The sequence below is a fragment of the Anomaloglossus baeobatrachus genome, chromosome 5 (genome assembly GCF_048569485.1).
Source record: "Anomaloglossus baeobatrachus isolate aAnoBae1 chromosome 5, aAnoBae1.hap1, whole genome shotgun sequence".
NCBI lineage: Eukaryota > Metazoa > Chordata > Amphibia > Anura > Aromobatidae > Anomaloglossus > Anomaloglossus baeobatrachus.
The window spans coordinates 567,371,222-567,386,777 of NC_134357.1; the positions used below are offsets into that span (position 1 = coordinate 567,371,222).

The 15,556-nt window shown below is 44.5% G+C and overlaps 1 protein-coding gene and 1 pseudogene across 2 annotated transcripts; both read right to left on the minus strand.

The window, feature by feature from the left end:
* Positions 1 to 5,187: 5,187 nt before the first annotated feature.
* LOC142312399 (uncharacterized) overlaps positions 5,188 to 15,556 on the minus strand; it is a 32,555-nt pseudogene continuing 22,186 nt past the window's right edge.
* On the minus strand, positions 6,739 to 15,416 carry LOC142312386 (zinc finger protein 667-like). 2 transcript variants are annotated; one of them, XM_075351329.1, is made up of 5 exons: positions 15,361 to 15,416; positions 14,249 to 14,437; positions 13,735 to 14,119; positions 13,554 to 13,651; positions 6,739 to 7,006 (listed from the first exon to the last, which is right to left on the minus strand). In XM_075351329.1, exons 3-5 carry the CDS (start codon positions 13,865 to 13,867, stop codon positions 6,965 to 6,967), a joined length of 273 nt encoding a protein of 90 aa, XP_075207444.1. In that variant the 5' UTR covers positions 13,868 to 14,119; positions 14,249 to 14,437; positions 15,361 to 15,416; the 3' UTR covers positions 6,739 to 6,964. Both variants share the same exon structure in this region; 1 of them encodes a protein (XP_075207444.1).

Sequence of the window (15,556 nt, forward strand, 5' to 3'; positions counted from 1 at the left end):
CTCCAATAATGACTTCAAAACATAAGGAACTTGAGTCAGTATCAGAATATACATAATTATTGATTAATAATACATACAAAAAACAACTTTCAAGAAATATTAAAATATTGTGCTTGGTATCATAGTAATTCAATCCCAGTCAAAACAAGGCTAATCCGTGGGGTTCATTACAGGGTAGAGGGACTAGATGTCGCTGTGTTTAAATGGGCATAGGAGAAAAGGTAGCCGTGAATAGAGAGGAAAAATGTAACTTTTTCGTTATAAATATTGATCTTCTCTTATGTTTCTCTTATCTTACATAATTTACCCAGTACAAGGGAAAGCGTCCCAGTGGGCACCGCAAAAACAGGGGCACACTGCTGCCTCAATCATAGATCACTACAGACTACTGCCCTAGAAATAGTATAATAGGCTTGTTAAAGCATACAGATAATCTTATATCCCTCCTAATATTTTTCAACAGGCAGCAGTCTAAAATTGTTACACTTTTATTCTGAAAACAGTTTTTTCCGCGGTGTCCAACAGGGATTTTACTTAAATCATATACATCAAGAAAAAGCACGCTTTATCAAGAAACTGCTCACTGAAGTTTGTTTGTAACTAATGTTCTTTCATATTTATTTCATTTGAATTAGTTTTCCTGAATCAGAGGGAGCGGTGGCTTTATAATTACCGTAAAGGGACCGTAAGGTTAATGCCTTATAAGCTGCCCAGTAATTTGAGCCGGCAATAGTTAATTAACCACAGCCCCGCTGAGTCAGAAATCAGTTCCCTAAATTCCTCTCTCACGTTACCACCTAATATAGTTATACTCAAAGGTGGTTGCTATACATTATATTGCTGCTCACCACAGACATACGGGGAGAAGTATCCCCATGTGTCTGGGGTAATAAAATAACAGCACGTATAGCCAGCTATTAGGTCCGCTGTCACCCCCTGCCCATCAATGCACAACAACACACATGTCCATACAATCCTAGAATAATACTGTTAAATACATCTAATAATTACCCATGATGAAGGTGAACCACCCGGACAGCTACCCTGGGAGCTTACGTAAGCAAACAAGAATATTATTTTTCCTTTCTGTAACTGATTCTGGCAACCATTTTTAAATAGATATAAAATACATTTATTATTTTTACATATTTTGAAGTCCATTATTCATGCATCTTATCACGTATTTGAAGAAAAATATATTTAAGAGTATATTTTTAACACCGTCAAACGTACTTACCCTTCCATACGACCTCGATGTGGGTGGCAAACGTCCACTTCCTGGAGTGGGAGGGACGTTCGGCGTCACATCGACATCACGCGGCAGCCGGCCAATAGAAGCGGAAGGGCGGAGATGAGCGGGACATAAACATCCCGCCCACCTCCTTCCTTCCGCATTGCCGGCGGGAGCCGCTGGACGCAGGTAAGATCTGTTCATTGTTCCCAGGGTGTCACACACTGCGATGTGTGCTACCTCGGGAACATTGAACAACCTCACTTCAGTTCAATCGCAATCGCACGTAGCTGTCACACGCTACAATATAACCTACGATGCCGGATGTGCGTCACTTACGACGTGACCCCGCCAACACATCGTAAGATATATTGTAGCGTAGAAAAAGGAGCCAGCACGATCTGAAATTGGCATGCATCATATAAAAAGTGCAAATTCACAGATTTATTCCAACTGTACTATAATAAAAAATGAGATTTTTAGCAAATAATTGATCAATTCTTTGAGCCACCCCTGCCAACGTCACGGCAAATCTCAATAGGGGGGTCCTAACCTATATTATATATTTCATGTGCCATGCGGCCTCCTAGATAAAGTTAAAAGCAGAACCATAATGGAGCACACATACCTGCAACCTGTATATAGCCGCTTCCATGTTGCAAAAGAGGCAATTATGAATAGAGGCCAGCCCAGGTCCCAGCATGTGGAGCAAGCTCTACACATACCAGAACTATATCAGAACTGACCCTCTCAGTGCCAGACAGCAACCATTGATAAAGGCGGACCAGATCCAAGTATGGTGCTTTATTAGCATTGCCTGTGGAAAGGGGTGAGGCAACTGAATGTGAACAGCTACCAACAGGAGGAATACATTGCAAACCAATATCAAACGTGTATGGTATGGTGATGGTCAGTCACCAGAATTTGTAGCATAACTACAGTCATAACAGAGAAAAAGGAGCCAGCACGATCTGAAATTGGCATGCATCATATAAAAAGTGCAAATTCACAGATTTATTCCAACTGTACTATAATAAAAAATGAGATTTTTAGCAAATAATTGATCAATTCTTTGAGCCACCCCTGCCCACATGCTGGGACCTGGGCTGGCCTCTATCCACAATTGCCTCTTTTGCAACATAGAAGCAGTTATATATACAGGTTACAGGTATGTGTGCTCCATTATGGTTCTGCTTTTAACTTTATCTAGGAGGCCGCATGGCACATGAAATACAGAATATAGAGTAGGACCCCCCTATTGAGATTTGCCGTGACGTTGGCAGGGGTGGCTCAAAGAATTGATCAATTATTTGCTAAAAATCTCATTTATATTACAGTACAGTTGGAATAAATCTGTGAATTTGCACCTTTTATATGATGCATGCCATTTTCAGATCGTGCTAGCTCCCCTCTCTCTCTGTTTGGTTGTAGTTATGCTACAAATGTCTGGTGGCTGGTCACCACCATGCTATGCACGCCTGATCTTGGTTTGCAATATATTCCTCCTGTTGGTAGCTGTGCACATTCAGTTGCCTCACCCTTTCCACAGGCATTGCTAATTAAGCACCATACTTGGATCTGGTCCGCCTTTATCAATGGTTGCTGTCTGGCACTGGGAGGGTCAGTTCTGATATAGTCCTGGTATGTGTAGAGCTTGCTCCACATGCTGGGACCTGGGCTGGCCTCTATCCACAATTGCCTCTTTTGCAACATAGAAGCGGTTATATATACAGGTTACAGGTATGTGTGCTCCATTATGGTTCTGCTTTTAACTTTATCTAGGAGGCCGCATGGCACATGAAATACAGAATATAGAGTAGGACCCCCCTATTGAGATTTGCCGTGACGTTGGCAGGGGTGGCTCAAAGAATTGATCAATTATTTGCTAAAAATCTCATTTATATTACAGTACAGTTGGAATAAATCTGTGAATTTGCACCTTTTATATGATGCATGCCATTTTCAGATCGTGCTGGCTCCCCTCTCTCTCTGTTTGGTTGTAGTTATGCTACAAATGTCTGGTGGCTGGTCACCACCATGCTATGCACGTCTGATCTTGGTTTGCAATATATTCCTCCTGTTGGTAGCTGTGCACATTCAGTTGCCTCACCCTTTCCACAGGCATTGCTAATTAAGCACCATACTTGGATCTGGTCCGCCTTTATCAATGGTTGCTGTCTGGCACTGGGTCAGTTCTGATATAGTCCTGGTATGTGTAGAGCTTGCTCCACATGCTGGGACCTGGGCTGGCCTCTATCCACAATTGCCTCTTTTGCAACATAGAAGCAGTTATATTTACAGGTTACAGGTATGTGTGCTCCATTATGGTTCTGCTTTTAACTTTATCTAGGAGGCCGCATGGCACATGAAACACAGAATATAGAGTAGGACCCCCCTATTGAGATTTGCCGTGACGTTGGCAGGGGTGGCTCAAAGAATTGATCAATTATTTGCTAAAAATCTCATTTATATTACAGTACAGTTGGAATAAATCTGTGAATTTGCACCTTTTATATGATGCATGCCATTTTCAGATCGTGCTGGCTCCCCTCTCTCTCTGTTTGGTTGTAGTTATGCTACAAATGTCTGGTGGCTGGTCACCACCATGCTATGCACGCCTGATCTTGGTTTGCAATATATTCCTCCTGTTGGTAGCTGTGCACATTCAGTTGCCTCACCCTTTCCACAGGCATTGCTAATTAAGCACCATACTTGGATCTGGTCCGCCTTTATCAATGGTTGCTGTCTGGCACTGGGAGGGTCAGTTCTGATATAGTCCTGGTATGTGTAGAGCTTGCTCCACATGCTGGGACCTGGGCTGGCCTCTATCCACAATTGCCTCTTTTGCAACATAGAAGCGGTTATATATACAGGTTACAGGTATGTGTGCTCCATTATGGTTCTGCTTTTAACTTTATCTAGGAGGCCGCATGGCACATGAAATACAGAATATAGAGTAGGACCCCCCTATTGAGATTTGCCGTGACGTTGGCAGGGGTGGCTCAAAGAATTGATCAATTATTTGCTAAAAATCTCATTTATATTACAGTACAGTTGGAATAAATCTGTGAATTTGCACCTTTTATATGATGCATGCCATTTTCAGATCGTGCTAGCTCCCCTCTCTCCTTGATATATTGTAGCGTGTAAAGCCCGCTTTAGTCCAGACACTTGCTGTCGAGAGTATGGCGGTGGAGAATAAGTACTGAGACATGCGCGGTTGAGGCACAGATGTTTCTTTCTAAGTCCCTGGGCATGCGCATAGGGCATATGACATAGTGCATAACCTGGAAGTGAAATAAGTATGGCTAGATGTATTCTGTGCGGGTAAGTATCCGCAACTATTAGTGGTCAGATGGGCTGATGACGCCGTCTCTAATAGCAACTATGACCAATGGATTTTCTTGCTGTGCAACTAATGGTATCTTGGACCTGTGCTCAACTTGTATGATTGACAGATTGAAGATTGCCCAATGATCGGGAATGTCTCATCCCTCACCTAGGGTGGAGGAATTGGTTGACCTCATGAAAATATCACAACAAAACCTTTAAATGGTCTGACTGTCTCCATCCTGTTTTATTATAGCCTTAAGGGCACTTTACACGCTGCGATATCGCTATTGATATCGCTAGCGAGCGTACCCGCCCCCTTGGTTGTGCGACACAGGCAAATCGCTGCCCGTGGCGCACAACATCGCTTACACCCATTACACGGACTTACCTTACCTGTGACGTCGCTGTTGCTGGTGAACCGCCTCCTTTCTAAGGGGGGCAGTTAGTGCGGCGTCACAGCGAAGTCACACGGCAGCCATCCAATAGAAGCGGAGGGGCGGAGATGAGCAGGCGGAATATCCCGCCCACCTCCTGCCTTCCTCATTGCCAGTGGACGCAGGTAAGGAGATGTTCGTCGTTCCTGCGGTGTCACACATAGCAATGTGTGATGCCGCAGGAACGACGAACAACCAGCGGCATCCACCACAAACGATATTATGAAAAGGAGCGACGTGTCAACGATCAACGATTTTTGACGTTTTTGCGATCGTTGATCATTGCTCCTAGCTGTCACACGCTGCGATGTCGCTAACGACGCCGGATGTGCGTCACCAACACCGTGACCCCGATGATATATCGTTAGCGATGTCGCAGCGTGTAAAGCACCCTTTAGTCCCTGATGAAGCCAGTCATGGCAAAACATGTCAGGCTGGCTCATAGCTAGGAATTTTAATTAAGCAAATATTGGGGTAGGAAATGATAATGGGTATATAGGAAATAAGGGAATTGTATCAGTTGGTCCGCAGCCAATTGTTGTACCTTTATGAGGAATCAGTATCACTAGTATCCTATCCCTTTATGTCTTTTTAATGCTAGCCAATTAATTGATTAATAAAAGTTATACTTTAATGATCTCGAGTTAGGGTGCTTCTAGTTGCCCCTAGGGCAAATTGTGTTTATAGTTAATTTAACCCTATGGTGACCGAGGAATTTTTTTGAGGTTTTTTTGGTGGTAAGTTTTAGACTATAGCACACTGCCATCACTACAGCACTTTGCTCATCCACTGAGTCAAAGGCACAACACAATTTAAATGTTCAATGGATGCATTTTTATATAACATAACTATGCATGGTGTTGTAAAAAATTAAAATCTTTAACATTAAAAATAACACTTTATGCATACAGTATGGTATATTAAAGTGACTTCTGTTCTGTGTGAGTTTTTTGATGGTTATTGAGACTAGATTTCTTGGTAAAACATTTCTCACATTCTGGGCATGAAAATGGCTTCTCCCCTATGTGAGTTCTTTGATGTCTAATAAGATATGAATTCTGGCTAAAACATTTTCCACATTCTGTACATGAAAATGGCTTCACCCCTGTGTGAATACTTTGATGTGTAATAAGAGATGATTTATAGATAAAAAGTGTCCCACAGACTGAACATGAATGTGACTTTCCTGTGTGAATTCTCTGATGTTTAACAAGAATTGACTTCGACGTATAACATTTCCCACATTCTGAACATAAATACGGTTTTGCTCCTGAGTGAATTCTCAGATGTGAAAGAAGGCATGATTTTTGGTTGAAAAATTCTCCACACTCTGAACATAAAAACGGCTTTTCCCCTGTGTGAATTCTCTGATGCTTAACAAGAATTGACTTTGAGCTATAACATTTCCCACATTCTAAACATGAAAATGGTTTCGCTCCTGTGTGAATATTTTGATGTTCAATGAGAGATGATTTAGCGGTAAAAACTGTCCCACATTCTAAACATGAAAATGGCTTCACTCCTGTGTGAACCCACTGATGTCTAACAAGATTTGTTTTCTTATTAAAACATTTCCCACATTATGAACATGAGAACGGCTTTTCCCCTGTGTGAGTTCTCTGATGACTAAAAAGATCTGATTTCTCTCTAAAACATTTCCCACATTCTTCACAAGAAAGTGGCTTCTCCCCTGTGTGACTATTCTTATGTATAATAAGTTTTGATATCCGGTCAAAACATTTTCCACATTCTGAACATGAATGTGTTTTCTTCCCTTTGTGACCATTTGGCTTTATTTCACCTCTTCTATGACGTTTATTTTTCTTGACATTCTGTGATGATTCAGAAGATAGGACCTTTTCAAAAGGCTCAAATGATAGGTCTTTGCTGTGAAGAGCTAGATTTGGAGTTATGACATACTCTCCGTATAGATCTTGTATGATACCACCATCACCTGCTTTCCAATCTAAACGTATCCAATGTCCCTCTGAGCTCCTAGGATGGTAGTCTGTAAAAAAAAAAAAAAATATTTTATCAGTTTCTAATAATGAGACATAACATTTATACTGATATGTTATGTCGTTTATATCTAAAAATGATCATACAAAATACAAGGTGTGCAGCAAAATTATCTTTTTAAATAATCATTCAGACACAATCAATCACAAAGTCCTCATTCAGACATGTGTGAATTACGCACATATTATAGCCAAGATCTTCATGGACCCAGCACGTACCCATTAAAATCTATGGTGCTATTCACATGCCTGTGTTTTTTTTGCAGACCGTGTGTCTGCTAGGAAAAAAAATTCCTGTTTTTGTTCAGAGACATGGGTCAAAATGATAGGTTTGTGAAATTCACGGATGGCATCTTTCATTAACATTATAATAGATAGGTGAAGATTTGCAATTGCTTTTTTCAAACGTGAAAATCACTGATGATCAAACTGACACACAAAAAAATCACAGATGTCTAAATGATAATTGACCTTAAAACAAGCACTAGAACGCAATGCTAGGCCACTGGCTATTTTCTTGCTTGAAACGAATAACATTTTTTCACTGCCTGAGCACAACGATCAGGGTTGTTTTCAGCTTCAGTGATCAGCAGATGGTGTCTGCATGCTCATTTAGTAAAACGATTTATTCTGTCTCCATATCTCAACTGTCAGAGGAGTTAACATGCTGTCGTAAGCACACAAACCACTCTGAGCTGAAGAACAGCACTGACATGAGACAGAATAAATCTTTTCACTGATTGAGCACAATAAATAGGATTTTTCACCTTCAATGATCAGTAGAAGGTGTCTACTTGCTCATTCAGTTAAAAGATTTATTCCGTGTCAATATCTAAACTGTTAGGGGAGTTAACGTGCTGTCATAAGCCTGCTTTACACGTTACAATTTATTGTGCGATCGCATTTGCGATCGCACCCGCCCCCATCATCTGTGCGGCACGGGCAATTTCTTGCCCGTGTGGCACAATGTTGTAACCCCCATCACACGTACTTACTTTCCAAACGACCTCGCTGTGGGCAGCGAACATCCACTTCCTGAAGGGGGAGGGACGTTCGGCATCACAGCGACGTCACACAGCGGCCAGCCAATCGAAGCAGAGGGGCGGAGATGAGCGGGTTGTAAACATCCCGCCCACCTCCTTCCTTCAGCATTGCCGGCAGCCGCAGGTAAGCTGCAGTTCATCGTTCCCGGGGTGTCACACGGAGCGATGTGTGCTGCCTCGGGAACAATGAACAACAGGACGTTCAATTTTTAGAAAATGAGCGACGTGTCAACGATGAACGAGAAGGTGAGTATTTCTGCTCGTTCATAGCTGTCACACGCTACGATATCACTAACGATGCCGGATGTGCGTCACTTACGACGTAACCCTGCCGACATCTCGTTAGATGTATCGTAGCGTGTAAAGCCCGCTATAAGCACACAAACCTCTCTGAGTCGAAGAGCAGCACTGACATGAGACGGAATAAATCTTTTCACTGACTGAGCACAAGGGGAAGGGTTTCTTCAGATTCAATGATCAGCAAGTGTAATGCTCATTCAGTGGAAAGATTTATTCCATCTCCGTATCTCAACTGTCAGAGGAGTTAACGTGCTGTCATAAGCACACAAACCTCTTTAAGCCATAGAGGAGTTCTGACATGATACGGAATAAATGTTTTCACTTACTGAGCACAAGGGGAAGGGTTTATTCAGATTCAGTGATCAGCAGAAGGTGTCATGCTCATTCAGGGAAAAAATGTATTACGACTCCATATCTTAACTGTCAGAGGAGTTATCATTCTGTTATAAGGACACAAACCTCTCTGAGCTGAAGAGCAGCACTGACATGAATCTTTTCACTGACTGAGCACAAGAGGAAGGGATTTCACCTTCAGTTATCAGCAGAAGATGTCTACATCCTTAGGCCCCTTTCACACGTCAGTGATTCTGGTATGTTTGTGCTTTTTTTTATACGTACCAGAATCCCTGACATACGCAGACCCATTATAATCAATGGGTCTGCTCACACATCAGTGATTTTTCACTGAACTTGTCTCCGTGCAACGTACACCCGTGGCCGTGATTCTGCACGGAGAAAAGTCAGTTTTTTCTGGCATTACTGATGACCCACGGACCACACTATGGTGTGATCCGTGTGTGATCAGTGAAACACGTACCAGAAAATCACGGACATATTAAATATTAAATATTTTAAACTTACCTTGCCTGCGATTCGCTGTGAAGCCTCTGTTCTCGGCAGCTCCTGCCTGGCTCATGAATATTCATGAGAGCAGGAACAGCCGACCAGGAAGTAGGAGCTGAGAGCGGTGGGCGGACGCTTGAGACCCGAGGAGATCAGCACCATGGACAGCAGCAGTGAAGGCAGGTGAGTAATGTCCATATGCAATCACGGATTGCACATGGACAACCCACGTGTGACGTGAATCACGGAACACGGAGGGACATGTGCGTGTTTTACACGTCAGTGAAGAACGTCAGTGTTTTTCACTGACGTGTGAAACGGGCCTTACTGAGTGAAAAGATTTATTCTGTCTCCATATCTCAACTGTAAAGGGTGCTTTACACGCTGCGACATCGCTAGCGATTGCTAGCGATGTCGCGAGCGATAGCACCCGCCCCCGTCGTTCGTGCGACATGTTGTGATCGCTGCCGTTGGAAACAATATCGCTATGGCAGCGTCATACGCACATAGCTGTTCAGCGACGTTGCTGTGACCGCTGAACAATCCCTCCTTCAAGGGGGAGGTGCGTCACAGCGGTGTCACAAAACGGCTGCCCAATAGAAGAGGAGGGGAGATGAGCGGCCAGAACATGCCGCCCACCTCCTTCCTTCCTCCTTTCCGGTGGATGCAGGTAGGATGATGTTTGTCGTTCCTACGGTGTCACCCACAGCGATGTGTGGTGCCGCAGGAACGACGAACAACCTGCAGAATGAAACACCAACGACATTATGATTAGGAGCGACGTGTCAACGATCAACAATTTTTGCCGTTTTTGCAATCGTTGATCGTCGCTCCTAGCTGTCACACGCTGCGATGTCGCTAACGACGACGGATGTGCGTCACAAACACCGTGACCCCGACGATATATCGTTAGCGATGCTGCAGCGTGTAAAGCACCCTTAAGGGGAGTAAGGTGCTGTCATAAGCACACAAACCTCTCTGAGTCGAAGAGCAGCACTGACATGAGACGGAAAAAATATATTCACTGACTAACCACAATGGGAAGAATTTCTACAGCTTCCCAGATCAGCAGGTGTCCAAGTGGTCATTCAGAGAAAAAAATATTCTGTCTCTGTATCTCAACTGTCAGGGGAGCTTCTGTGCTGACATAACCACACACCTCTCTCAACAGTGGGCAGCACTTACAATAGACGGAATAAATATTTTCCCCGAATGAGTACTGAAGCTGTAGAAACCCTCCCCTAAGTCAGTGAAAAAAGTTAATCCAGCTCACAACAGCACTGCAACCTCATCTGATAGCAGGGGCATAATAACCGTGGTCGCAGAGGTCACAAGTGCGACCGGGGCCATCAGGTGAGGGGCTGCCCTGCAGGGGAGCAGCCGGCTCCGCTCAGTGGGAGAGGAGCTGTGCTATTCCTGTACTAGTTTTAATACAAGTGGCTGGGCAGTGTTTGGCTCCTCCCCCTCCAACCTCTTCCTGCCTGTGACCTGGGACTCGCTTGCCCTGCCGCGTCGCCGTCTTCTACGGTGTGTGCAGTTTGGTACTGCTGCCATCGTGAGCTTCAGAGAACCTAATGGTCAGTGTAGCTCCTTCCTCTCCCTCCCTCTTGTCACTAGAAGCAGTCGGGACTGGGAGCAGAGGGAGATGGAGGAGGACATGGCAGCTGTAGCAGCCGAATGGTCCTGTGACAGGGGCAACTCAGCTCCGAGTCGTGCTCTGTGCTATGCCCTCCATTTCCTGCAGACCAGAGACTTCACTGGTCATGGCTGCTGCCCTATGATGGGGCAGGGATGTAAAGGCCCCGCTGCTCCTGGAGACTGACTTCATCATAGGTAAGTACATGTAATAGTGTGTATGCAGTATATAGTGTATATCAGTGTGTATGTGAGTAGTATATGGTGTATATGAGTGTGTTTGTGGATAGTATATAGTGTATATCATTGTGCATGTGGGTAGTATATGGTATATATCAGTGTGTATGTGGGTAGTTGTCACGCTTCCCGGTCCCCGTGCCCCGCTCTCCGGTCCCCATGGCCCGCTTCCCGCTCCCCGGCGGCGTCCCCTGCTCACCACTCCGGTCCCGGCCTCCTCTTCCTTGCCTGCGCCCTCCATGCATCCAGCTCCCCGCTCCCGGCGCTCCTCTGCGACGTGGGACACTCAGCCGGGCACTCCTGCTTCCTCTGCACCGCTCCCTGGACTGGCTTCTGGTACACGGGCCTCGCGCATGCGCATTAGGGCGCGTGCGCGGTCATTGACCCTTTCTTAAAGGGCCAGCACCTAGAAACAGGAAATTGCATAGACAGGTACAGGGTATATTAGGATTCTCTTTCCTGGTGGGCGGGGCCTGTTCTACGTGTTTAGTAAGCTAGGAGTTCAGGTCCCCGTATTGCTTTGCCCTGTAATTAATCCTGCCTGTCTCGCAGAGCCTGTCCTGCCACGCCAGCCGCTCCGAACCACGCCCATTCCTGACGGTGACTACGGCGGATGTTCCACCACCTCTGCAGCTCCGCCAGTCTCCAGTCCCTGGCCCCGTTGGGTGACCCGTCTCATCACTCAGCAGGTTCCGGATCCCGCCTGACCCTTCAACCCGGCCTTGGACCCTGAGCCTCGTCACCCGGACTACCGTCCAGAACTCCGTGTGTTCAGCAACATCTACCTTTCCAGCTCCCCTACGGACTGTCTGGCTACCAATAGTGCTTCGGCTGCCGTGCATCAAGACCCTCTGGCGGGGTGACCGGCCTGGCTGCCTCCTCAGGGGAAACCGGTGTACGGTCCAGAGTTTCCACCACCCGGACGTAACAGTAGTATATAGTGTGTATGAGTGTATATGAGTGTGTATGTAGGTAGAATATAGAGTGTATAAGTGTGTATGTAGGTAGTATATAGTGTGTATGAAATTGCTTGTAGGTAGTATATAGTGTGTATGTGGGTAGTATATAGTGTATAGAAGTTGGCATATAATGTATATAATAGTTTGCATTGTATATACAGTAAGTGTGTATATGGTATACAGTAAATGTAATATTGTGCACAGTATACTATGTCTGTAACAGTATTTGTTTGGTCATCGTGATATCAAGAGGGATTTTTTTTTAATCACCATGGAATAAAAGTTTGTATTTTTTAATTAACTTTTTGAACCTGTTTGCTGGAATATTTTCCTTCTTCCAATAGTGTATGAACAGTATACAGGGTGTGTTTCTCTGTAGGGATATATGAGTGTATGTGGAAAAACTGTATCAGAAAAGAACACCAAGCATCAGGGCAGCAGAGGGAAGGTGAGTATAATTGTTATATTTTTTTTAAAGTTTGAGGTGTGATGGGGATCATATGTACCAAGATGGGGACAAATATACAAGGATGGGGACAAAGATTCAAGCATTGGATGGAAAAGCTGGGTGAACAAGGCTCTTTCCCTCAGCACCCAGCTTTCCCATACTCTGCTAAACATCTTTCCCTCAGCACTCAGCTTTTCCATGCTGTGATATCAAGGGAAAGCTGGGTGCTGAGGTAAAGATATATAACAGAGAGATGTCTAGCAGAGCATGGGAAATCAGGGTGCTAAGGAGGAAAAATAGCTAAAAGCCGACAGCGCAAAGAACCTAAGAGACGTAACACAAAACTTTAGAAATCAGGAAATGATGGGCTGTCGGGATGCATAGAAAACACATGGGGAATACTGGGCCAAAGTGTTGTGCTGGACATTTTTTTTAATGATTCCTATCAGTTTTCTATTTGTGCTGTGTTTTTTGTAAGCTATAATGAATAGAAATGAGCGAACCCAAAATGAACAACAAAAAAAAAAAATCTGTATTTGAGTTCGGATGCTAACCACTGGATCGAGCATCGCTGTCCTCGTGTCCGCTCGGTGATTGGCCCAATGCAAGCCACTTGCTGGGGGTAAAAACAACGTCTCTTCCCCCCCATCCCCCACCTCCAGAAATGCTCTGTTTATGGCTGGCTGAATGTGGCCGCAGAGCCGAACTGCCCAATCAGTGAATTCCAATGAGGTTCAGGCTCTGGGATCAAGTTCAGGTAAAGTCCTGGTCACTCACTACTCACCTGGGCGGTTATCTGTAGGAATCTCCTCTTTACTCCGCTCATCACCCCTCACATATGTCTCTGTAGTATTAATATGGGGCAGATCTTCCCCTTGAAACAAATATTGTAAAAGTCACAGACAGATGGAGAAGTCCCATCTATGATCAGCTCTAATCCTGCCATCTCCACCGCTCTCATTACACAAGTATAACACATATAATACTGGAGGATAAAACAAGACTGAGCACAAGACCTTCACAGCCGTCTACACATCATAGGGAGATTTCATGTCACCTTCTCTCCATCTACCTGATGATCCTGAGGAACATCGGGGTCTTCTTGTTTACAGTCCTGTGGGAGAAGAGGACGGGGACATCTCTCTGGTGTTGTCCTCTTACTGGATAGACCTGGAGGAGACACATACAGGGGCTGAATTCATTCCTTACATACAGATAATTATAGGCCGTGTGTATTTAGTCCTGTCTATTACCTGGTGATGTGAGGGGCTGGGGAACCTCCATCATGACGTCCTTGTACAGATCTTTGTGTCCTTCTAAATACTCCCACTCCTCCATGGAGAAATAGACGGTGACGTCCTGACACCTTATAGGAACCTGACACATACAATGATACCGTCACCCCCGATCCCTTCATAGCGTTACTGTATAATGTCCCAGCATTCCCAGCAGTGTCACCTCTCCAGTCAGCAGCTCAATCATCTTGTAGGTGAGTTCTAGGATCTTCTGGTCATTGATGTCCTCATGTATCCGGGGGTGAGGTGGAGGCCCCGTGATTGGACTCAGGGGTCTTCCCCATCCCTCAGACACAGGGGCCTGACAGCGCTCACTAGAGGTCTTCTTCACTACTGTGTAATCCTGGTTATGGAGAGACACAGTAAGAAATCTCACTACAGACATTTCCAGAGTCCTCACCTCTCCAGTTCTGTCCATCTGTTATTCCCATAGATAAGAATGGTGTAATGTGACGTCATCAGAATCTCTCACCTCTCCAGTAAGCCGGAAGAGGATCTCTAGGGTGAGGTGTAATATCCTCTCCGCCATCTTGTCCCTGTCCATATCCATCCTTCATGGGGCAATCAGGAGAATTCTCTTCTATAGAAGATCTCCACTGAGAGGATCTGCTATTGTAGGGACCTGAATGGGAAGATGAGCTGATGGAACATCCTAAACATCCTGTGTAAAAATACAATTAGTAGAGTTGTCAGAGGTCAGTTGGTGTAATGGGAGTAATACATAAACTCAGATGCAGAGACAGATTATTATTGCATGTGAGCACAAAGGGGGCATTAATACTATGTAGGGGCACATGAGAGGAATTATTACAGTGTGTGGGGGTAAAGAGAGCTTTATCATTGTGTGGGGGCTCACATGTCCTGTCTGTGTGTTTGGAAACTTAACGAGACCATAATGGGCTACATTAATATCCTGTGGGGGAACATAGAGGGAATTTTTGCAAAGTGAATGCACAAAGGGGACACTATTAGTGTGTGGAGTCATCGAAGGGGCACTACTACTGTGGGGGAAACAAAGTCGATAACTATTACTCTTTATGGCAATATTGGGGGGAATAATTATTGTCTAAGGCACTATGGAACTATGGATGGTTATAGCAGTAAAAGAAAGTGGGGAAAATTGCAAAAGGTGTTTGAAAAGTGATGATGAGCCACAGATGTTTACATGTCGCGTTCTGCAAAGATGAGATGTGGATTGAAGAAGTCATCGTGGTGGTCTGGGCAGAATGGAGAGAGGAAAACGAACAACTACAATTAGACAAAACGTAACGTGTGAGTCACTGGGCTGTTCTGTACAGCACTCGCTGATAGTCTGCACGGTGCTGTACCCAACCACTATATGATCATTCTATGGCTGTAATGGCAGTGGTCATGGAGTGGCGGGTTTATTTGCATTATATTATAGTATTATGGGTATACTGGGTGCTGATCAGTGATATTTTACATGTATAATGGTTTTATATGTAAACATAAGTTTTATTATCATATATAGAAAATATATACAGTTTGTTTGTGTCACGATTTTTATTTTTTGTATTTTTTTTTTTAAAAAGGCACAGTCAATAACAGAAACTCTCCACTTACCTCCACCAGTAGAGCCGCACACTAGATATATGGCTGCTCTGTGCTTCCAGGACCTGTGATGATGTCACATGGAGGGGAGGAGTCAGGGTCACATGATCAGCTCCTCAGTGTATGCAGGACTCTGCCGTGCTGGATGTCATAGTGCTGGATGAGGTGTACGACCTGTACGAAGTGGAGCCGTGTGTGTACATCGTAT

Coding starts and splice junctions, on each gene's coding strand:
- LOC142312386 (XM_075351329.1), bottom strand. CDS start 13,867: ATGTGTCAGGTTCCTATAAGGTGTCAGGACGTCACCGTCTATTTCTCC. Junction 13,652..13,734: donor CCAGCCCCTCACATCACCAG/GTAATAGACAGG, acceptor TGTCTCCTCCAG/GTCTATCCAGTAAGAGGACA. Junction 7,007..13,553: donor ATGTTCCTCAGGATCATCAG/GTAGATGGAGAG, acceptor TTTTTTTTACAG/ACTACCATCCTAGGAGCTCA.